At 40.4% G+C, this 24,756-nt stretch overlaps 1 protein-coding gene across 5 annotated transcripts in view; it reads right to left on the bottom strand.

The window, feature by feature from the left end:
• Positions 1–19,459, bottom strand: part of Map2k4 (mitogen-activated protein kinase kinase 4) — a 109,979-nt gene extending 90,520 nt beyond the window's left edge. For 2 of the 5 annotated variants that reach the window (XM_028783160.1, XM_028783165.1), the window contains exons 1-2: positions 19,236–19,459; positions 6,834–6,866 (exon numbers count right to left, since the gene is read on the bottom strand). In XM_028783160.1, coding sequence (XP_028638993.1) covers positions 6,834–6,866; positions 19,236–19,344 — 142 coding nt within the window. In that variant the 5' untranslated portion in view covers positions 19,345–19,459. The remainder of the gene's footprint in view (positions 1–6,833; positions 6,867–19,235) is intronic. The other 3 variants (XM_028783161.1, XM_028783164.1, XM_028783162.1) reach the window with 2 other exon arrangements.
• Between the last annotated feature and the right edge of the window lie 5,297 nt (positions 19,460–24,756).

Genomic DNA, 24,756 nt, shown 5'->3' with positions numbered 1-24,756 from the left:
TATAGACCTCAGTCATACAGAGAATACTGTTATGAGCGCCTCTCTAAAGGGGAGACATACTTGTCTACACTTAGTCCTCACTTCTGGTTAATGTTTGCTTGGTAGTCCCACCTGATAAGAAGATCAATACCAAGATGACAGTTTCTGGTGAGACAGCCTACCTCCTTGGAAATGTTTGTCTGAATTTGGAAAACACTCAAAAAAACATGTAGTAAGAATTCTAGCATTTACCACACCTTATTTAAAACCCCCATCCTCGATTTGTAAGCAAACATGAAAGCTCTGACTAGGAATGCAGCCGAGACAGGCCTCTAGAACATCACTTCTATTTTCATCCATCCGGCCACATAAGCTCTGACATACATCTCGTTGCTGTCAGTAATATCAACGGCACATGAAGGAAAACTCTACGAATCCACTTAAACACTTTCCTTCTTCAAAAATAGCCTAGACTTAAATGTAATGACCATTAGAAATCTTCCTTCTAGCAACAAAAATAATTTTTAGAGAGTTCATGTTCTAACAACTTCCAAGGTCACAGATAATTAGGTAAGATCTCTGTGATAGCATGTTACAGAGGGAGCAAACAGACTTCACTCTGCCCATACACCACAAATACTTTGCTGCTGCTTTACCACAGAAGTGGTTGTGTTCCAAGGAGGACTCTATACTGACATCTTATCACGGTTCCCAGACAACATGATAAATATCCTGAGGATCAGTCTCTCTAGCTTATGGGCCAGCTCTACAAAAATCTCTTGTCGACTAACTTCATCACCTATATCAATATAAATAAACTACGCTAATACTCAAAAGCAGTAAATGTGTTCATTTTGTTTCCTAAGAAAAGCTCAGCTGAAGACAATAATTTCTAAATGATAAAATGTTAGTCATTAGTTGTAAAACTTTTACTATAAAAACTACAAATTTAGAAATGTAATCAGCTAGGGCTGGAAAGAGGGATGGGCAGTTAAGTACACTTACTGCTCTTGCATAGGACCAAGCTTCAGTTCCTAGCACCCAGTACCTACCCACATTAGGCAACTCACAGTCACCTATAACTCCAGTTCTTGGGGCTCCAACACCCTTTCTGGCCTAAAGGCTCCTGCATACATACGGTGCACAGACAGACAAATAGATATATATACATATACATAATAAAAATAAATAATTTTTTAAAGAAATGAGGGTTTTTTTAAAAAAAATAGGACAATGTAGATTTTATTTCTTTTTTTTTTCACCTATGATGGTACTCCCCCACCCACCCACCCACTCCTGCCTTCCCACCTTGGCATTCCCCTATGCTGGGGCATCAAACCTCCTCAGGCCCAAGGGCTGCTCCTCCCACTTAAATCCAACAAAGCCATCCTCTGCCACATATGCAGCTAGAGCCATGGGTCCCTCCATGACTTTTAAGCCTTTAGTTTATTTAAAACATGAAGAATTAGTCCTCCCTCTACTACTTTTTCCTGGTTCTCTATATCCCATCAATAAAGCCAAAACAATACCTTTTGCAAACACTCTATAATCAGGACAGAATAATATGAAGACTGAAAGATTCAGGAAACATGCTCCCTTCGGTTTCACTACTGTCTTTTTTGTTGGTACCAATTTAAAAACAGTAAGAGATAATTACTGTAGAAGAAAGGCTCCATAATTATTTTTTTTTGTTTTTTTGTTTTTTTTCCGAGACAGGGTTTCTCTGTGTAGTCCTGGTTGTCCTGGAACTCACTCTGTAGACCAGGCTGGCCTCGAACTCAGAAATCCACCTGCCTCTGCCTCCCAAGTGCTGGGATTAAAGGCATGCGCCACCACCGCCCAGCTTTTTAATTTTTGTTTTGTTTTGTTTGGCTCCATAATTAAAGGTATAAAGGTGCATGTTTATAATCCCAGCACTCAGAAGTTGAGGCAGGAGGATCATAACTTTGAGTTCAGGCCAGACTACAATACTTTGCAAGATCCTGGCTCAAAAAAAAAAAAAAAAATGATGATGATGATGAAAAAAAATACAATAAGAAGAATCAGCCAATAGAATGCCTCTATCCTACACATAAATCTTTCCCCCCAATATATCAATATGCAGTGTCACCAAAAATGACTACCAATGTAGTCTAATTTCACTTAATACCACGGGACAACAGTCCCCTCTGTAGCACATAGGTTTCTAAATAACAGTTTGGTTGGAAACTAAGAGCATTGAACATGTTTGTAATTCCAGCCTGAAAAGGGTGGTTGCAAAACTTCAAGGCCAGCTTGAGCTACAAGCAGTCTGGGTTATGGGTGGAGACATAGGAATGGAGTGGTAATAGTCTATTGCTATGCAAACATTCCTAAGCAAAACACTCTTAAAAGACACAAGAAATTTTTAAAGTAAACCAAAGTGTAAAAGGTAAAGCTGCAGAAATAATACTGCCAAATTTTCCTGAGAGACCAAGAAGTCTTCTGCTACAAGCTGATAAATACACTGAAATAAAAACTACATTATTGAGACAGCTTCCTAAATACTCTTGATGTGATTAACACAGAATTTCAGGTATTTCCTGAGGAAAATCCTATGTCCAGGGATCTGTGACAGACATCACTCTTGTCCTCTACCCACTGCATAGTCAGCTGCACGGCAGACCTTAGGCAAGCTTGATTTCTGGGGAAAAAATTTTTTTTTTCAAAAAACATAGTAAACTTTTGCCTTCACTTCCAGAGACTGGTTTTATAAAGCCAGCAAATTATACTGTGAAGTTTATCTATTAAAGACAATAGATGCATTCAAATTTGGTCATAAATTTCAGAAGTCTATTTACAGGAGCAATGGTAGTCTCTTAACATGATTATCCAGAAAACAAACAAACAAACAAACAAACCAAAAAAACAAAACAAAACAGAAAAAGAAAGTACCATTTTAGCCGGGCAGTGGTGGCGCACGCCTTTAATCCCAGCACTTGGGAGGCAGAGGCAGGCGGATTTCTGAGTTCGAGGCCAGCCTGGTCTACAGAGTGAGTTCCAAGACAGCCAGAACTACACAGAGAAACCCTGTCTCGAAGAAAAAAAAACATGATTATCCAGTAGGTTCTACCTTAAGTTCAGTCATGGAAATGCAGGAACTATACATCTAGAACTCTCACAAAAGTAAAAGTGTTTCTCCTTCAAGTAATTTTACATTCAGAAAAAAATTCAATGATCCAACAGTATTAGAAGAAATGTAACATAGTTATCATACATTATTTTTGTCTAAAATACATATATAATCCTAAATATTTATAAAATAAAAAAATCAGACATGCACAGACTATAATGTATTTAAAAAACATGAGATACAATGTGAATATGCAAATTCTACCAAAATCTGGACCCCAAATTAAAAGTGGAATCTCATACTACCTGTACATGTAAATAAACATATGCATATTTCCAGTAAACTTTCACTAACATAAAACAGGCAACAACAATAACCAATTTGAATCGTGATATAGAAACATAAAGAACAAAAATTGTGCATGTCAAACAACGGGAACATTCCTATCTCAGAGCTTCCATTAGTCATGGTCATCTTAGAAAACAACGTTCCTGATTGTGATGGAGACTTGGGTATTGCTGCTTCAACTGCACCTTTAAAATGCCTAATTTTCTGTTCCTTGCTGCATCCTTTCCTACAACTACAGTATGATATATACAATATTGATGAATTGAATATGTTTCCCTAATTCTGAAACATCCTTTGGCACTTCTGGAAAAGTATGAATCAACAGAACAACTACTCAACTGACATTTTCAAATTCTTAATTTTTTAAAAAAAAATGGTGATTAACAAACTTAATGTTTGCATTCTAAAGCAAACTAGAAGAGTGCTGCAAACATTAGAATTTTCACTTTAATTTTTTAATTTGTAAAATCACAGGAAAAGGTGTTAAGATTCAAAGCTTATCCTTATTCCAAAATATAAGTAATGATCTGTACAAAAACAAATGCTGCTGGGTGAAGGCTGGCTACCCAACTCTCCTACTCCCCCTCCTCTCCCTGATATGTGGAGTTTTTGTCCTGAATCCTCCAGAGTCAGTCAACACAGACAGCTCTGTTTGACTCTGAAATTGGTTAGGCCCATAGCAGGATCCCTGAGCCTCCAGCTCTCAACAGAAAGCAGCAACTGAAAGGGGCATAGTGGAAAGTACCTACAATACGAACTGTTCAGAAGAATGAGGCAGGAAGACCACTTGAGCACCAAGTTCAAGGCTAACTTTGCAACAAAGTGAGACCCTGGCCCCCCAGCTCAAGAAAAAACAAGCAAGCAAGCAAGCGAGCAAGCAGTGAATGAGACATACAGCATCCTTAGGCCTGTTTGTTCTTGAAAGCAGCAGAACTAAAGGTGTCCTGGACAAATCAGCACCTGCAACCATTCTCACCTTGGCTTCAGTTTCTAAGCAGTCTGCACATAGCATCAGTGTTAGATATTGACATTCGGTGGGAAGTCAACTCTGCCCACTACACTGTGAAGCGACTAAGGGCAGTTGCCTCTTTTTACTAATTTCTGTACAGGAATCTCACTCATTGTACTGTTCTTAGTGTCACTGTGTACCTCATGAAGAAGTAAATGTAATGATGTTAAATCTCAAAGGGCAGAAAATAAAAAGAAGTAGAAAAAATAAAGGGGGAGTTGGGAAAAGCCAGGAAAAGCAAGAACTTAAGTAAGCAGGAGAAGGAAAAGGTGAGTGCAAAATGTGCCCGTATACGCCCCTCCCACACACTCAGTTAAGCTCCCATAGGTTTTGGGTCTCAGCCTCTCTTATTGGAGTCAGCCAGAAACAGTGAAGAATGCAGACCTGCAGCAACAGGAGAGGGCGGAGCCACTCAGAGCCCAAGTACTGCTAACCTATCCTAAGAGCTCTTAACAGCCCTGCACACATTAGAGTGAACACAAACATGTGTCTCTTGTTTTATGCATATAATAGAACTAAAGCCAAAGAGAACACAGTGAATACAATAATAAATTCTAACTACAACAACCTTAGTATATATAATAAGAGCTTTTAATTGCTAAGTATTAAGTAAATGTTATGGGGTTTTTTTGTTTTTCATTTTTTGTTTTTGTTGGTTTGGTTTGGGGTTTGGTTTGGGGTTTGGTTTGGGGTTTGGTTTGGGGTTTGGTTGGGGTTGGGGTTGGGGTTGGGGTTGGGGTTGGGGTTGGGGTTGGGGTTGGGGTTGGGGTTTGGTTTGGTTTGGTTTGGTTTGGTTTGGTTTGGTTTGGTTTTTCGAGACAGGGTTTCTCTGTGTAGCCCTGGCTGTCCTGGAACTCACTCTGTAGACCAGGCTGGCCTCCAACTCAGAAATCCGCCTGCCTCTGCCTCCCAAGTGCTGGGATTAAAGGTGTGTGCCACCATTGCCTGGCTAGTAAATGTTATGTTAAAATGTAAATGAAAACTAAAAGTTACTGAGTGTATTAGGCATAAAATAGAAACTACAAGTTCATACTTTTAAAATTGTAGGTTCATTATGGGCAGGAATTCATTTACACTTTGGGTTTAGTACTTAAGCTAACAGGAAGATAATAAAGTGCCTACTAAAACATTTTATACTAGTATATTGCTGGCTCATCTCTATCATGTAGCACATATGCACATCCTGGGTAACCCATTCAAGAAATAAACTTGTGCTCAATGCATTACAAAGAAAATGTCCACACTATCCAGCCAATAAAAATTAAGCTTTCTAAACCCTCCCACCCCAAACAAACAAAGAAGCTTTAATATAACAGAAATAGTTTAAGCTTTCCCTACAAACTAATTTATGAAAAGAAATGGCATCTGAAATGTAAATAAATAAAATATCCAATAAAAAAAAAAAGAAAAGAAGGATGATACACATCAAGTGGGCATCATTATTCCCTGCACACAAAGAAGCAGAAGTTAAAAATCATTTTGAGGCCGGCCAGTGGTGGCATATGCCTTTAACCCCAGCACTTGGGAGGCAGAGGCAGGAGGATTTCTGAGTTCGAGGCTAGCCTGGTCTACAGAGTGAGTTCCAGGACAACCAGGGCTACACAGAGAAACCCTGTCTCAAAATACCAAAAAAAAAAAAAAAAAAGTTTAAAACTCAAAATGTATTTTGTTTTATCTTTATAAATGCTGTCTTTTTATTTAAAAAACTCTGTTCTATATTCCATGAATCAAAACATCTTCGTTCATTCATTCATTCATTCATTGTGCTAGGACTCTTTGGCACTGACATGGCCAAAGAGCTATGACTGAGCCAAGCCATATCCTAATATCCTAATACACTAAGTTTTAGTTTTCATTTACATTTTAACACAACATTTGTTTAACACTTAGCAAATAAAAACTTTTATTACATATTTTAAGGCTGATGTACTAAGTCTATAAAGACTAATGTCCCAATAGAGGACAGGGGTGGGTTGGGGTGGGATGGAGACATGACTGCAACAAGATTTGTTTTAAAGAGAAAAAAAGTAAACATTAAATACTTTTAAATAAAAGCATAATCTATGCATGCAATATGGGCTTTCTATACTATAATCTTAAAGGTGAAGTTTCAATTTGTGATTTAAATTACAATTAAGTCTGAATAGTTTCTTTTTTTTTCTAGGTCCATTTCATCTGAATGTCTGTATAGACATGTTTTTCCTATTTAAGTTTCAAGTAAAAACAAGAACAATGTATAGTCAAAAATGTAACTAAGGATGAGAAGGAACAGAATGAAAAATGGAAGCTCTTTCAGTGAAAAATCCCCATGGTCTGTTAGTTGAAACAACAGTGGACACATTCCCAGTACCAAGATGGATATGGAAAAAAAAAAAAAAATAACAAAATAACAAAATTTTAGCTTACTTTGTGCCTTTTCACAGAAGTTTATCTGAAAGCCTAAAGTAAAAGAGATAAGTTGCAGTTCATTTGCTGTAAATCAAACAAACAAATCAGAACATAACATTACATCTTTATATTACACTATGTATAAAACTAACACTAGAACAGTTCAGATCACTTTCCCCACCGCATTGAAAAGGACAGCAGATGGCTTGATGTAAAACTCAGCTCTGTCAGATACACTGCATTGCCTTCACAGCCTAAATCATCTTAGCCCATCTTAGTCGTTATTTTTCCCACATATTCAATAAAAAGTTTTAAAGCTGTTTCATCCATTTTTGAGTGTTCTCAACCTATAAATCCAGAATATATTACAAGTTGTTTTACTAGCCAAAACTGATTTAGAAGTGTTCAAGCTAATTATTACACATGACTAAGAAATTTTAGTAGTTCACAAGCTATTAAAACTTAAAACACATAAAATGAAATTTTCTAGACAATCTGCTAACTTCAAATGACAAGAATAAAATCACTAAATAAAAGGCAAAATTCTTCTATAGTAGGTGGGGTGGAGGGAATAGGGTGGGGTCCTTGCTAGGGTAATGGTATGCTTTGTAATTTCAGGACTCAGGAGGGCAGCGGTGGAAGGATTAGTTTGAGGCCAACCTGGCCCATATAGCAAGCGAGACCTTATCCCCTCCCCTAAAAAAGGTAACCTTAGAAATGCTATGAGAGAGGGGCTTTAGAAACTACAGAAAGAAAAGCTGTGAACTCTCCTATTATACCCTAGGTAAGCACTCCATCCATGTGTCATTATTTGTCAAATGCCCCAGTACAGTAAAGCAGCTGCAATCCTAGTACTCCAGGGCAAGGAAGGGGGTTACTAGTTTGAAGGCAGCTGAAGTCCCACAATAAGAACCTATTTCAAAAATCAAAGTGAAGTCCATTGCCTTCTTTATCCACTATTTTACTGACTCTGCCATGTGATTTTCTTAGAAATCTTCCTATATTTACATGTATTATAGTTTGGGGAAACAAAATAGGGAGTTAGTTGTTTATACAAATTCAATCAAAACATGTTTTTTAAAAAGGAAAAGAAAGAGGCAAATCTAAGGGAAGAAAAGTTTAACTAATCTTTCATATCCAGTTGCCACAATCCTTACAACTCTAAGAAGATAGTTACATTTTTACATTTACAATAAATAAAGCCTGGAAACCGCTTATGGAGTTACTTAGTTACTGTCACACAACTAAGTAACCTATTGCTGACCATTTAATTTCCCAAATGACAATGGAACAGGAAACAGAAATGGAAACTTCATGGTTACAAAGTCCTGGAAAGCCTGGGAAGCCTGGACAGCAGAGCACTTAAGAGCCAATCTCTACATGAAGGGTGATATACCATCAGCCATGCAGAAGGAACAGAATACAGGAAGAATACTTGATATGCATGCTCTTTATATTGGAGCATCTAATAGTCAGTTGGCCTCCTAGCAGTCAAATAAAACAGAGTACAAGTCAGGAGGAAAGGTTCCCTGGATGCAGCACAGAAACACCCCAATCACCACTGGAGACTGAGAAACAAAGGAACAATGTGAAGACAAACAGTTAACTTTCTCTTCAAAGCAGCAGCAGCAGCAGCAGCAGCAGGAGGAGGAAGAAGAGGAGGAGGAGGAGGGAGAGGAGGAGGAGGAGGGAGAGGAAGAGGAGGAGGAGGAACCAGACAACAAAGAGTGGAGCAAGAAAAGTAGTGTTTCAAGCCTTTAATCCTAGCACTGGGAAGGCAGAAGCAAAAACAGGAGGATCTCTAAAATATAGGCTAGAGTGATCTTCAAAGCAAGGTTCAGACCAGCCACAGCTACTTATAAGACTTTATCTCAAAAAGATCAAATAAACAAACAAACAAACCTGAAATGTGTATATAAAAGGAGTCAAAATGAGTATGAGGACACACACACACACACACACACACATACAGAGGTGGGGGGAGTAAAGTCTGTGATAAATTTTAAAAAGAGGTGGAGTGGCTGAGGAATGGCTCAGAGAAGGAGTGGGGAATGAGAATGGTAAACCATCATCCATTATTTACTACATTAGAACTAACCTAGTCTGAATGCTAAGCCAAAATTCTTACAACTTTAAGTTCTGCCATCAACCCAGAATTGTGCAACTGAAGGTTCAAAGGTATAGATGCACAGCTCTAAGCTTTCTCCTTTTATTTAATTATGGAAGAAATAACTTAAGGGTCTGAATTCCGAGCCCTCATCTGTTCACTTCCACAAAATACTTCTCACTCTGGAAGATATGCTGCCACTGACAAGCAAAGGGCAAATTAACCACAACACAGTATTTCACCATTTCTTTGGTAATTCTATCACTTTTCAAAACATCAATTAAATGTGTTTTTAAAAGAACTATTCTAAGTAAATTATTTTATCCCCCATGTGTCTGTGTAAAAGACCTGTGCAAGTCAGAAAGTTAGTGCCCAGTAGTTCACTGGGTTCATTATACTCAAAGATCCTACACAGACAGTTAAGAATAAAACCATGAGGAGACCCACCTTCATCATCTTCATCTCTGCAGCTTGTACAGTCCCACTAATATACACATTTATTCAATTTACAGCGTCTCTCATCTTGTATACCCCACCCTGCCATTCACTAACATAATTCCCCCATCTAGGGAGTGCTAGATGCCAGGTTAATCTTTTGATAGCAACTGGTCACTGCAGCCCTTCCCCTTCCTTCCCCTTCCCCTTCCCCTTTTCCCTTTCCCCTCCCTTTTACACCCCCCCACCCCCACCCTTACCCTTACCCTTACCCTTACCCTTACCCTTACCCTTACCCTTACCTTTACCTTTACCTTTTTAGGCCTTACTCCCTAGGACTCAACTTTATGACCCTCCATTTCAATCTTCCTATGCATCCAGTGGAAATCCTTCTATTTTCCTGGTCCTAGGCAAGTAAATCTCCACTCCCCCCTAACCAGAGAGGCAGCATGGAGATTCTATAGCACCAAATGCTACAAGGCCACAAAGGAAATATGAGAATTTCTCCACCCAGGCTCATCCCAGACTTCTCCCTCATTCTTAACTTCCCCCCTCAACTCTGAGATATTTTAACTAATCATGACTAGAAATCTACAATTTACTGTAGGGAAATGGTCCACAGTACTTTAAAAGCCTGGTCATACTACAAGTAAAAATAAAAGCAAAAGCTAAGTAGTATTCAAGAAGAGGTAACAAGAGGTATCACACCAGCACTGCAGGCCCTCTTTGGAACTTCAGTCATTTCACTTAAGCTCTAGTTTTTGGGTCAGATATAAAGTTAAGATGATGTCCAATAACCTCGGAGTTGAAAGCTGTATTTAAATTTAGCTTTGGCTGTGTATTAGCCCTTCTGAAGTTCTGCAGTTATCTCTGCTCCTCTTCCTTTGGGTGGGCAGTATAGCACACAGTACATATCCTTCTCATCTGAACATTGAGGGGCTCTGAGCTGTTGAATGTGTACATTCAGCTGCAAAAATGCATCACGAAGGTACCCAACGTAAAAGAAATCAGAGACTCCATACTGGCTCATGCCACAACCTGGTTACAAATCCTTTCTTCTACCAAAAGCAAAAAGATTATTGTTGGTCACCTTCCCATTTTTACCTCAAAATCCTGGCATGTCTCTGACAGCACAGCTATGCACAGCATTATCACTATAGCTTTAAAATCTAGCTAGCTAAATTTGCCTCAACTTCTACTTTCATTGTACTTCAGAGTGACTTTGACAAGACTTCTTTCCTGATCGTTCTGTTTCCTTTTGTTTTCTGGCCATTATCAAAAGGGATCTTCTCTAAATTAGTAATTTCAGGTTGTCTATATCACTCAGGCAACAGTCATCAAATTCTTCCCATGTTTTCAAACATGAGATTTTGTAGCCTATATATGCCAGCTCTTTTTCTCCTTGTGGCCGACAGCCACAACCCTTTCTACTTTCTAGCTGCTTAACTAAATACCACATTATTTCAATGTATCACTGTTCCCAGGAGGAACAACTTAGAATTGGTGACATTAAGGACAGACTAGCTTCTATCAGACTCACTAAGACTCAGAGGTGTTCTGGGCTGATTAAAATGTCTAGTGCCAGGAAAGAGCAGGCTTTCCTTTCTGTACTCACAGCTATCCTGGTCACTCCCTTGGAGGATCAACACTGACAGTGCCTTCCCTGCCTTTGCAGGTATTCAACAGAGCAGTTTAACCTACACAAAGCCCATATATTCCCAGGAACCTAACAAGACAACAAGGAAGAGCTTAGGCTAACCTCACACCCCACATTCTACCACCTTGGTATTATGATATATGTATTTTGGCTTCTACCTACAAAGTGTGGCTGGTAACTCCCTCCCCTAAGGCAGGCCATGGAAACAAGAGTTTCTCTTCCCCAACAGGATCATAGCAGCTCTAATCTTTCCAGACTTCTCAGTCTTGGCACTGAATTTCTCTGGCTACTGGGCACGTCACTCAGTAAAATATCATCTGCTCAGTATGCTTGAGAACCGGAGTTCAAACCCTACCATCCAAAATAAGGGATTTTTCTGACCTACCCTTGTCCTGTAGTAGATTTCCTCATTCCAGAGGAGTTCTGACCCATAACCTGAAGGGAGGAATGCTTCTTGGAGAGGCCACAATTGTAAAGCAGACCAGCCTTGCTAGGTTTCCCCATCTAGTCTATGAACATAGGCTATACAATGAAGTCTCCTTACTCAGACCTGGAGGGTGACCCAGAGCTCCAGGCTCCCTCTCCTTATCTTGCTGTAGGTATCTTCTCTGTGTCTCCTGTAATATTCTTTATAATAAACCAGTGAACTTGTTTCCTGGACCTCCAATTTCTGGGCTTGTGATTGGCATGTGAAGATGGGGAGGATGACCAAGCTCTGCAGTCAATCAGTTCTAACCTCCTAACAAACAGTATCAGAATTGAAGTAGAAGTCACTCAGCAAAACTGGCTTGCTAGTAAGGAGAAATCTGCACATCTTTGGGCATCACAGCAATCTTCTGTGTCAACATCATGGTGTATGAACAGAGATAAAAACAAACACTATTTCACCTGTGGTTCTTACTAGGCACAGTCCGGTATCTTCTGACATCCCCTAAAGTGATTATTTCTTCCTTACACATACCTGACCCAATCCTAAAGAAACTGCCAAAAGAGTCAGAAGAAAAGCTGAAGAGATGGGTCCACTGTTACAAGCACTGACTGCTCTTCCAGAGGACCTGGATTCAATTCCCAGCACCCATATGGTGGCTCACAACCATCTGTACCTCCAGTTCCAGAAGATACAATGCCCTCTTCTGGCCTTTCAGGCATCAGGCATGCCTATGATACACATACATACATGCATGCAAAATATCCATACACATAGAATAAAATACAATCAGAAGAGACACTTAATAATGTCATTTCCTGGCAAAGTCACACACTCAATACATATAAAATGCTATTTATTAGTGTGTGTAGCCCCAACCCACCCCAAAATGTGCACACACAAATATATGTAGCAACACTTTTCTTACCCTTTTAAAAAATTGTTTCAGCAATTTTGAGTAAGATAAGACAATAGAACTGTAAAAGGTTCATGCACTATCCACTTCTGTCCTCTTCCCTAGTGGTGGGACCAATGTGCTGTTCCTGAAGAGTAGCTGCCCATGTCTGTTTTATCCTTTGAAAGGCCCACCTTGGCAGTGTTAACTACCGGCTGATGCTCCTTTTGCAGTGTCACCACAGTTTAGCTGATCTTAGGACTCCTTTCACCATGTCATCTAAGGCACATCAGTCAAAAAGTGAGAAGATGTATATTCTAAAAGATTATTTCTTAATCTTATTAAATATGCTCTCATTTTTAGAGGCACATAAAAGAATTTCAACATGTGCTTTAGGGGAGAACTAATTTACTATGCTGTATTAATATAATACCAGGTCATGTTAAATGACAGTAAAAGAAATAGCATTTGAAGCTGACAGTAAAGTGCATATTAAAGTATCACCATGTGTGATAGTTAATCTCAGTTGTCAACTTGATATGATCTAGAACTACCTGGGTGGAGGATTATCTTTAATAAGTTAAAAAGCCCTGTTCTTCTGGGGTGGGGCATAGGAGGTGGGAGGCACGGGGTTCCTGGGCTAGGATTCTGGACAGAATGTGTAAAAAGACAAGTGAGCTGAACATAAGCACAATCACTGTCTTCTTCATGACTGTGAACACAGTGTGGCCAGCAACTTCAAATCCCTGTCTCCATGACTCCTGCAATGATGGACTGTTCCCTGGAACTATGAGCCAGAATAAAGCCTTCCTTCCTTGAGTTGCTTTTGTTAAGGCATTTTATCATAGCTACACAAAAGTAGCTATAACAGTGCAAACACAAGGATCCAAGTTTATCTAATATCCATATAAAAGTCCAGGTATAAATGACATGTACCTGTAACCCCAGACCAGGGGTATTAGACATAGGGCTCCCTGAAGCTTACTAGCTATCCAGCCTACATTAACTAAAGGTCTCCAGGTTGATTTCCCCACCTGCCTACATTCTTACACACATACACACACACACACACACACACACATACACACACACACCTGTGCATACCATATGTACATAAAAGGAAATAGTATTTTGAAACAAACAGGCAACTACAGGATTTGGAACTCTTCACTGTCTGTAGTCAGGATCTAGTGTTGTTTAAATTTTAAATTTTTTGGTGTGTGTGTGTGTGTATGTGTGTGTGAAATAGTCTTCTATATCCCAGGCTTGCCTTGAACCTGCTATTTAGTGGAGGATGATGCTGAGCTTCTGTTCCTTCTGCCTTCACCTCCCCAGTGCTACAGCATAGTATGTATTACTCCATTTACATGGTGCTTAGGCTGGAACCCAGGGCTTTTGCCAACCAAGTTCAGTTCTTTAGACTACACACTAAATCAAAACAGGAGGTTTTTTATATTTGTTTTATACATTTAAATATTGCTAGGAAGAGAAAAGCAGACTGATCTTAAATCCCCACTTTCTCTTAAAAGACAACCTTCAGGACATTTTAAAGTTTATGTTTTTACTTATACTTTTACTTTAACTGGCACATATAAAATGCTTACCCAAGAGTGGGCTTTAGTCACATACTCTAACTTATACTTAAGATTTAAAGAGAAAAAAATATTACATTAAATCAATTAAGAAAATCAAGCATACATTTATGCTATAGCTACTTATACAGAACGTACTTTACAAATGGTTCAGTGCTTTTCAGAATCAATGGGATTCTAAACTAGACATGCTGCTACTTATCTGTAGACCCAACCCTTAGGAGAATTACAAATTTAAGTTCAGCATACAGGGCAAGACCCTAAATAAATAAATAAATAAATAATTCATTCTAGCTATGCTAACCACTTTGAAAAAGCACTTTTAAAGAGACATTTCTTGATTACTCAAGTTTAAGGCTCTGTTTTTTTCCACAGCCTTCTTTTTCAATTTATTATGTACGTACATCTGTACATTCAGATGTATGTGCATATATAAACCACAAGTCAATATACACTACCTTCTTCAATTGTTGTCCAACTTATTTTTTGAGACAGCATTTCTCACTGAACCTGCTGACCAGCAACTCCAGAAATCTTTTTGTACTTGATTTCCAGGGATAGAGCTACAGAAGCATTCTGCTATGCCCAGCTTTTTACATGGGAGCTAGGGATCCAAACTCAGGGCCTCATGCTTGTGCAGCAAGCACTTTACAGACTGAGTCATGTCCCCAGTCTCCTTAAGTCTTATAATAAATTCAACTTATCACATTTTAAGAGATCTTTTAAATTTACTACATATTAAATGACTAGCAGCTAAAATAGGTCAATATCATTTGTAATAATCATTACATATCCATAGTATTTTATGATATAAGACATCTTCACATGCATTAATGTGATTCTTAAATCAGTCTCTACATAAGCTATGAATCTTCTCTTTTAATACATGAGAAATTATGGGAAATTAGAAAAATCTGGAAATTACCCAAGGGTGGAGATTATGCATATGGCACACTCTAAACCTTGGTTTTTCCTAGTCCAAATGCAGCATCCTTCCAACTTTGAAGTCTTGTTTCTGTTTTTTGTTTTTGTTTGTTTGTTTGTTTGGTTGGTTTTGGTTTTTTTTGAGACAGGGTTTCTCTGTGTAGTCCTGGCTGTCCTGGAACTCACTCTGTAGACCAGGCTGGCCTCGAACTCAGAAATCTGCCTGCCTCTGCCTCCCAAGTGCTGGGATTAAAGGTGTGAGCCACCACCGACTGGCTGAAGTCTTGTTTCTAAGACACTGCTCTATGCAGAAGTAAAGCCACTAGCACAGAAGCAATCATCCTGCTGTGTTTCATTGTTGAAGTTACTCAACTCTCAGCTGGAAAGCTTTATTCACCAGAAGATTTGTTATTCTCTAACATGTCCATAGAGACTTATGGAACATTAGGTCCTAGACTTATGCCCAGCTCACCTGAGATTGAGCACCTGATATGCTTCCACTAACTTGGCTAAATTCCTGAGCTTTTACAAGACACCACTAGAAAGTCTCCTTAATACTAAGATGGCAATTATACATTTTAAGTTCACTAAAATTTCTTGAGCTCAAGAATTACACTATTACACAGTACCATACCACGCAAGAAACCTCAGTTAAATCTGTCTGTGATGACAAATTTTCAAGGAAACGGTTTTTCAAACTCTCAATTATTGGGGAAATATTTTTTTTCAATTTCTAACTAAATATTAAGAATTAAGGCTAATTTAATAATAGCTCATCTATTTTTCTTTCTCAAAAGAAGGCATATCCTAATGTCTAGTATATTTTTATAATACTATTTACCCAACTTGGCAAGTAGATCTACATTTTGATAGTTTTACTCACCAAATAACCAAAGGAGGAATGGGTGTGAGGATGGGAAGAGCATATTCAGCTTGTAAATGTTTGTACTCTGTATATGGACATGTGGAAGTTCAAAAACAAAGTGAGTCAGAATGAATGAAAGCTCAAACATGAGTAATAGCAAAATCAGCTACTAGTCTCTATTAGCTGAGACTCTGTAGGAAGAATGCTTTAACAATGGCCAAATCAGAAGTGCAACCGCTCTGTGAAAATGTAACGAAATGAACAAATAATGACTGTTAAGAAGCCAAAGTTGCTACAATTCCCATTCCAGCTATGGGCAGCCCACAACCCATTTACAGCTACAAGAGCACCTCAAACACAACAGCACTGTCATCATCTGAGAATTTCAGATCCAGAAAACAACAAGGATTTAGAGTTTGAAGTTGAACAAACTCTTCTCTGGAATTCTAATACTACAGTCCCTTAATAGTGAAAAATAGTGACATCAACAGGTTAGAAGTGTCCAACTCACACACAATAAAGCCTAGAAAGGAAATATGTAAGTTGGTCACAAGAGGTTAGGAACACACAGGGTAGAGATAGGAACCAGTGGAAATAACATGAGAATGCTGATGGCCAACATGCATGGCGTCTTTACTGTATGCCAGGTCCCATGCTTTGTGTGCATTGTCCCTGTGCCTGTGGGATAGGCATTATTCTTACTTTCCAAGTAAGAAACAGAGGTTTAGAGAGGCTAAACACTATATTCACAAAAAGCTAAAGTCCTGATGAGGTGGGATAAGGATGGGATTCAAACTCAGGATTCCAGAGCTCTGGCCACTAAGCATTACAATATAATAGAAATAATGTTTCCAACTTTATATCACAGTTGAGTCACAGATTATCAAGCCATGAAACACTATAAAGCCTTTAGGTCAAGCAAAGTGCCTACCCTCCTGGATATCTTTCAATGACTGCTGAACTAGAATCCTATTTCTACACCTGATTCTGCTGTTCAGTAAGACCTGACCATGAACAACTCCAAGGCAGGCTTTTGGGTAGCAAGATAATGAAATGGGAGGTAGCCTGGGAAACTCAGAAAGACATTATCTCAAAAAGAATAAATAAAAAAAGGCATTTTGCCTCAAACCTAGAAAAAAACTATTTGCTGCTTAAGCACACGATTCCTAATTTCGATTACGCTACACAACACCTTAAAACATTTAAAGCACTTTATTCTGAACAATCAAAACAGGTTCAAAACAGGATATAACGAGCATGTTCCTGCCTCAAGGAAAGATATATCAGTAAAGATAAAACAAGGGACTGGAGAAGTGGCTCAGGAGTTAGAAAAAACACTTGTTGCTTTTGCAGGGGAGCCATGTTTGATTCCCAGCACCCACTTGATAGCTCAGAGCCAGCTGTAAAGCCAATCCCAGGGGTTTGATGACCTCTTCTGACCTTTCCAGCACCAAGTAGTGTTCATATATACATACATTCTCTCATTCTCTCTCATATTCTCTCTCATATTCTCTCTCATATTCTCTCTCATATTCTCTCTCATATTCTCTCTCATATTCTCTCTCATATTCTCTCTCATATTCTCTCTCTCTCTCTCTCTCTCTCTCTCTCTCTCTCTCTCTCTCTCTCTCTCTCATAGGTCTTTTAAAAACTCAGCAATAATTCTGAGACAGTTTAGGGCCCTTTTAAGAACAGTTCCAGATATCAAAAAGCAGAGATGGAGAGTAAAGAACACCAGAATTGCTGACCATGTGACTCTGAGTTCCTAGAGGGTCTTCCCTCTTCACTGTTCTCACTATCTAGACCCCATCTCTGCTCTTTCCAGACAGGCTTTCTCTGTCATCTTATCAAGTACACGGCCCTGTTATCTTCTATCACAGAACCCAGCTTGTTGCCTTCATTTTTTTAAAGCAATTTCTCCTGTTTACCTCCATCTCTTCCCTCCTCCACCCTTAGAGGGGCATGTTCCACCAGAGGTGAGACAGTTGATTTCACTGATCTCTATACACTCAAGACAGAGCTCCATGCTGGCTCTAAGCAGTTGCTCAGTATTTTCTGAACAAGAAAAAAAATGTATACAGGTCTTCCAAACTGTCAGCCTCTTCCCCAAAAACACACACACACACAATCCTGAAATATATACATTGTTTTACTAAGTTATTTATTGTGTATTCAAGTGCAGAGATCAAAGGACAACTTGAAGAAATCAGTTCTCTCCTGCCATGTATGTCCTAGGGACTGAACTCAAATCAGGCTCTGTCTCTACCCTTAAAATATTTAAACTTTAAGTCACCCATTGTGGACAGGGCAAAAGAGAAGGTAAACCCAAATTATCCTAACGAACAGTAAAGGTGTGAGAACAAGAAAATCCATCTTGTATTCTGTATAATGTGCTATGGAGCACAGCAGGCCTCCAGTAACTAACTAAATGTGAATTAATGAGCTTGGGACCTGTACAGAATATATCCTCTGAATGAAGTGCTCGATCTGCATATATACTATCCCATACATTTTTCTTATGGGAAGGGATGTAAATACAGATCGTATTTCTGCTGCCCAAATCATGGTATGCTGCCATAAACATGAAATAGTCAACATATAATCTGTTGAACTTCACTAGACACAAGGAGCCCTTTATGAAGAGTTTAACCAAAAAGAAAACATGGCCATACTGATACCAAGGATATCCAAATGACTCTAATAATTCAACACTAAGTCATTTGCTAAAGTCGTCAAGAGATTTCTGGGCTTGCCTGTGTCAATCACCCCTTAAGAAATGCCCTCGGGCCTGTTATTTTCACAACACCCCCTGTCAAAACCCACCCAGAGCTCCTAAAGCCTCCCCGTGGGGAAAGGCCATTACAGAACTGCCTCAGATGCCCAGACATAGATCACTTTGACCTCTGCCATTCGGTTTCCTGAATCTCTCTCCCTTTCAGACTAACTCGGTCTTCTATTTTTATCTGATTTTCTTTTCTGCATACAAGGATAACACACATCTCGGGCCTGGGTCGAAACGCCTCTCCCGGGCCAATGGCTGTCTATCCACCTTACAGGTGGCACAGGGCCTCGCAAACCCCCAACCTTCCCACGCAGACACCCTGCAAAGTTTTGGGGACCGGGGGGACAACGCGGTGGCCCTGTTCCAGTGGCGCACCGTGAAGTGCAAGATGGCCCTGAGCCGGCCCCACTGCGGCGCGCGGGGGCGGCGGGGCCGAGGGCCGGGATGCGGCCGACCGGCGAGCCAGAGGCCCGGCCGCGCGCGTTCCCGGAGCCCGCGGGCGCCAGGTGAGCCACGGGCGGGGGCGGCCAGGTGGGCCTGAGCCGTTGGAGCCAGAGCCGCCACAGCGCTCACCGAAACCGGGCCCAGACGGGGACCCCGGGGCGAGGCCGGGCCCGAGACGCAAAGCTCGGGCGGCTTCCTCAGACAGCCCCGGGGACGCGGCGGCTCACAGGCCGCGGCTCGGCCGAGCGCCTCTCGAGGGGCCCCGGGGTCTCTGCGCGTCCACCATCCTTACCCTGCATGCTGCTGACCGCCGGGTGGCCAGAAGCTGGAGGCCCGATGGGCCCCGGGGTGCCGCCACCGCCCCCGGAGCCGCCGCCGCCGCTCGGGCTCGGAGCCGCCATTGTTGGAAGTAAGGAGCCGAGCGGCGCCGCGGCGGCTGCAATGCAGCAAGCTCGGCCTCTTGCTCCGCTGAGGGCGCGGCGTGCGCCGCCTTAGCCCCGCCCTAAACACGCCTCCGTCACGCCCCCGTGTACACTCCCACCAGAGCTGACGTGCAACCTGCAATACAGGTTGAGCTGCTGCAGCACCCAGTATCGAGGGCAGGGCCTGCAGTCCTGGATCAGGGTGGCCATCTACCTAGCCCCCACCAGGGACCCATAATGGCTTGCAGAATCAAAAATATATATGCATTGAGGGGAGGGAAAGACCTATGGCCCCAAAGCTTTAGAACTCCCTTCTCTGAACCTCAGAACCCAAAATCAGAACTGTAGGGCTCTTAGAGATCTCAGAAGTCATGCTTCCTGTCCAGTCTCTGATCCTTCATTGCAGAAGAGTTAGAAATAGCTGTGGTCTCGCCCAATGCTCTCTGTTCTGGTGGGGCCTGACAGGAGTACTTCACGAAAAAAAGTATCAGAACCCAAAAGGAAACGTTCTGGTGTAGGCTTTTCAGCCTAGAATGCACGCTAAATAATTTGCCAATTCTGTGTGGGAAGAGGACAGCAAACAAAAGAAGAGGCTATGGTGGCCTTGAAACATATCTCTTTTTCAAGCACAGGTCAGAAGGTGGCTTTCTTTGAAGGAGGTTATATTTTAGTTCCAGGAGAAGAATCAAAAATCATAAAGCTGACCATGGCGACATATGTCTTTAATCTCAGTACTTAGGAGGCAGTTCTCTGTGAGTTTTCAGTCAACCTGGTTTATGGATCGCTTCCAGAATCTTCTCTAATTTTTTTTAAGGATGAAAAAAGTCAAATAAAATGCTTCTTCCAAAACAAATTGCCATATTAGAAAACATGGATGGACGCAAAAGAAAAAAATCAATATAATATAGTTGTGTAGCTCTTTTGACTTGGACGCTTTAACACACGGGAAAGGCATCAAAGGCTCCATAATTTGCTAGCAATGTAACAGCTATCAGGTCCTGTCATTACCAGACTCTAGCCCCAGTGTGTCATGACGCTTGACATGCTAGGAAAAGTTTCCCAGCCAGCTCTAACATCACTAAGGTGTGTGAGTGTTATTTCCACAGTTCCTCAAGGGCTGGAGCAATGCAAAGAAATAGTTTAGAGGAATTTGAATTTCCCTCTTTCCATAACCACCATGAGCTTCCCACTCCCAGTCTTTGGTGTGAATAATAAATATGATAACAAATATGTTCACAGTCTTATAGAAAGCTCTTTTGTGAATCTCTCCCCCCTTCCAACAGGTTTATAGTTCTTTAATTATATTTATATATATATACATGTATATAATAACTATATGCATTATAAAATATATTATAAAATATGTATACTAGCTGTGTATAATACATTACAAAATATATAACATATCTATTATATATAGTGTATTATATAATAGTATATCATTATGTTACATCATATATTTTATTTTATATTATATATTACATATATAGCTAAGTACCAATCTCTTAAAGACATTACCAGAGTTTGGATGAATGCTAGATGTATATATTATTGTTTCCAATATTGCCTTAGAGGGTGTTTAGTTGTACTAAAGGACTTTAATCAGATTATGAAAACATTGCCTCACTATAGTTAAATGAACATGAATGAGAAAAACAAGTAACAGAGAAACCTGGGGAAAACATTCAACCCAGCAAGTTCCTGAGGGTAAGGGAACTAAAGGGGCGTGACTCCAGCCAGGTTATTTGTCTAATGTTGGGCTTGTGATAAAGCTGTTCTGGATTTGCATCATTGTCGGTATTGTAAACTAATACATAAGGACTGAGAACAAGAACTTCTGATCAAGTCTACACGTGGGCAGAAACTGGACAGGACTTTGACTGGTTAGAGCTGATGAGGCTGTGTGCATACCTTGTGCTTGTTCTCATGTTCCTAATTTTCTCGTAAGTTTCTGTATTGTGTTCATTATAGACTGAGTTGGAGTCCTCAGAATTCATTTGTTGAAGTCCTAAGCTTGGTCCTGTGACAGGGACTGTGTTTGAAGATGATAGAGTCTTTAAAGAAATTTGTAAGGTAGAGCAAGTCATGTGGGTGAGCCCTAACCTATTCGCCTGGTGTTCTTATCATGAGATGGTGTGTGGACAAACAGGGGAAGGATCCACATGAGGAAACTGGAAGATGGAGATTGACAAGAAGAGAAACCACTTTTGGCCACATCTTGATCTCAGAGCTATGAACAGACAAATTCCCATTGCTTGAGCTATCTGCCTGTGATACTTTGTTATGGCAGCCACAGCAAACTAACATTATGTATGGCTTTTGAAAATGAGTGTCTCCAAGGAAGCTTAGAATTTGGGGTAATAATAGTAGTAGCTGGCATAATTTTGGGAGGAGATGGGGAAGACAATTAGGCAATGTGTATTAAACCCCAGCAAAATCCTGTTTATAAACCAATGTATGGGATTTCCGCCTGGGCCTGGAAGTCCAGACTCTGCTGTGCAACCAGAGGATTGGAAAAGCATTAGTATCACTGCTTAGAATAACATGAGATGAAAGCAAGCTGCCTTGGGAGAAGCTGCAGAGAAAGAGTCATGTTTGTCTAGCCCCTGATTAGGGAAACTTGGTTGCAAAATCTAGTTTGCTGCTTCATTCTGATTCGTGTCTCAATGATTAGACTAAGAGCAGAGTTTTCAGGGGCCAGAGAGATAACTCAGCAGTGAAAACCTGGGTTTGATTCCCAGCACCAGCATGGTGCCTCATAACCATGGGAAGACTCAAGAAGAGTCTGACACCCTCTCCTGACCTCCGCTTGCCCCAAGCATGCATATGCTATACACACACATGTGCAGGCAAAACACTCATACACAGAAAATAAAATAAATCTTAACCTTTTAATTAAAAAAGACTACATTTCCACTTTATGTTCCAAACAAAACAAAAGTAATTTACAGATGGATTTCACCTTCTGTTCTCAATTTCAACATCTAGAAAAGTGATAAGAGGTTTAGACACACACACACACACACCCCACCTTGTGGCTAACAGGGTCAAAAGATATTTCTTGTAAGTGTTCCAGAAACAACTTAATGAAAAACCAATCTCCTTTCTATCCAAAGTCACCACGGCCTTAGAACCGTGCAATGTCTGTTGTGGCTTCTTCAGGCACAATGAACTGTGTAGTTTCTGGGTACCATTTGAGCAGCCTATCCACTGGAAACGTGACACATGAGAGAAGCTTTGACCCATCCTACCACCAGAAGAGCCAGAACTTCAGTCAGAGTCAGATGGCCATTCAAGTGATATTACTAATGCTGACAATAGCCGTGCTTCTGTGTAGAACTGCAACCAAATGTTCATCATTGCACTGTTTGTAATAATAAAAATGAAAGTCTTAAAACTCTAGGTCATGCCGGGCAGTGGTGGTGCACGCTTTTAATCCCAGCACTTGGGAGGCAGAGACAGGTGGATTTCTGAGTTCAAGGCCAGCCTGGCCTACAAAGTGAGTTCCAGGACAGCCAGGGCTACACAGAGAAACCCTGTCTCAAAAAACAAAACAAAACAAAACAAAAACAAAACAAAAACAAAAAACAAAAAAACAAAACAAAAAACTCTAGGTCATTACCACCAAGGGAAAAGTAATATTGGCAGCACTGGCATGGTCTGACCACATACAAATACTCTTCAAAGGGATGTGATTTTATTCTACTAGAACTACATCCACACCCAGGACTCAGAACCTGTGTCCTATTTCTCTGACTTCACTTTTAAAAGGGGAAGGATGCTGAGTGCTGTCATGCATGCCTGTATCCCACAACTCTGGAAGGGAAGTTAAGGCAGGAAGATTGTGAGTTCCATCAGGCCTAGGGTAGATAGGGAGAAACTGCCTCAAGCAGAAGGAAGGGGAGGAGGAGACGATGTCAAAAAGAAGGGGAGGGGAGAAAGGACAAGAGGAGGAAGAGAAGGGAAGAGGGAAAGGAAGAGAGGAAGTGAGGAAGGAAAGAAGAGGGGAAGACAAGAAAAGTCAAGCGAAGTGAAACTTCAGCATGGCAGTTAACCCAGCACTGGGATGCAGGAGCAGAGAGATCTCAAATTCAAGGCCAGCCTGGGCTACATAGTGAGACACTGTAGAAAAAGGAAGGAAGGGAAGGCAGAGGAGAGGAGAAGAGGGAGGGAAGGGAACAGTATGTTCTGCTTTGGGGATAAGGAGCTTGGAGATGAAATAAGAAAGAAAGAGCGAGAGCAACCATCCAGAGATGGATGATGGTGATATTCTATTTCTTGAAAGGAAGTTCTTTTTTTTCTTTTTCTTTTTTGTTTGTTTGTTTGTTTTTCGAGACAGGGTTTCTCTGTGTAACCCTGGCTGTCCTGGAACTCACTTCTGCAGACTCTAACGAAGAAATCTGCCTGCCTCTGCCTCCCAAGTGCTGGGATTAAAGGCGTGCGCCAACCACTGCCCAGCACAGAAGTTCTTGAAGTATGCACACATGGAAAAAAAAGCTATACATGGATACTTAAGATTTGTGTACTTTTGTATGTACATTTTATATCTTTAAAAAACTGTAAGAAAGCCGGGCGGTGGTGGCACATGCCTTTAATCCCAGCACTTGGGAGGCAGAGGCAGGCAGATTTCTGAGTTCAAGAGTTCGAGGCTAGCCTAGTCTACAGAGTGAGTTCCAGGACAACCAGGACTACACAGAGAAACCCTGTCTCGAAAAAAACAAAACAAACAAAAAAAAATCGTAAGGAATATCAAACTCTTGCTGGAGTATTTAATAAATATTGCAGTATTTAAGGAGGCCATATACTACCTGATAATGTGCAGTAGTCTTTGGGAAGTGGTTGAGTTGAAGAACACAGAGGTGGAAAGATAAGCAGATGTATGCTAAAAGAAGCTTTCTAAAATGTTCTAAAGCTTCTAAACTGTCAAAGTCTAGGGAAGCACACTAATTCGAACTATAGTATTTTCAATTTTATGTCTGAAATTTTCATAATATTACAAAAGTCGAAAGCATAAAACCACTAAAAAGCATTCTAAAGTTAAACATATTGCTATGTTATGCTGTCAATAAAATTACAAAAGAATCAATGTAATTGAAAACCTATGTAAAGTTTTTCCTACTGGCTAGCTCTTGTCAATAGAGGTTAGTAATTGCTTAATGGAATGTGTGGTCTGTTATTGTTGCTTTCTGGTTGGTTGTTTTGTTTTTTGTTTGTTCGTTTTTTTGCATATAACAGTATATAGTTTGAATTTAGTAACATGCCTTTATCTCGTTTTAACTTTTCCTTTAAGGCAGTCTTCCCATAAGAGCATTGGCTGGTTTTATAATCTCAGTCTCCCTCATGCTGGGATTATAGGCGTGTGCCCTCTTGTCTGCTGTGAAGGCCAATATT

Source organism: Grammomys surdaster, unplaced genomic scaffold (genome assembly GCF_004785775.1).
Source record: "Grammomys surdaster isolate TR1022 unplaced genomic scaffold, NIH_TR_1.0 1019, whole genome shotgun sequence".
Classification (NCBI taxonomy): Eukaryota; Metazoa; Chordata; class Mammalia; order Rodentia; family Muridae; genus Grammomys; species Grammomys surdaster.
This window is presented reverse-complemented; position numbering and strand designations above follow the sequence as displayed.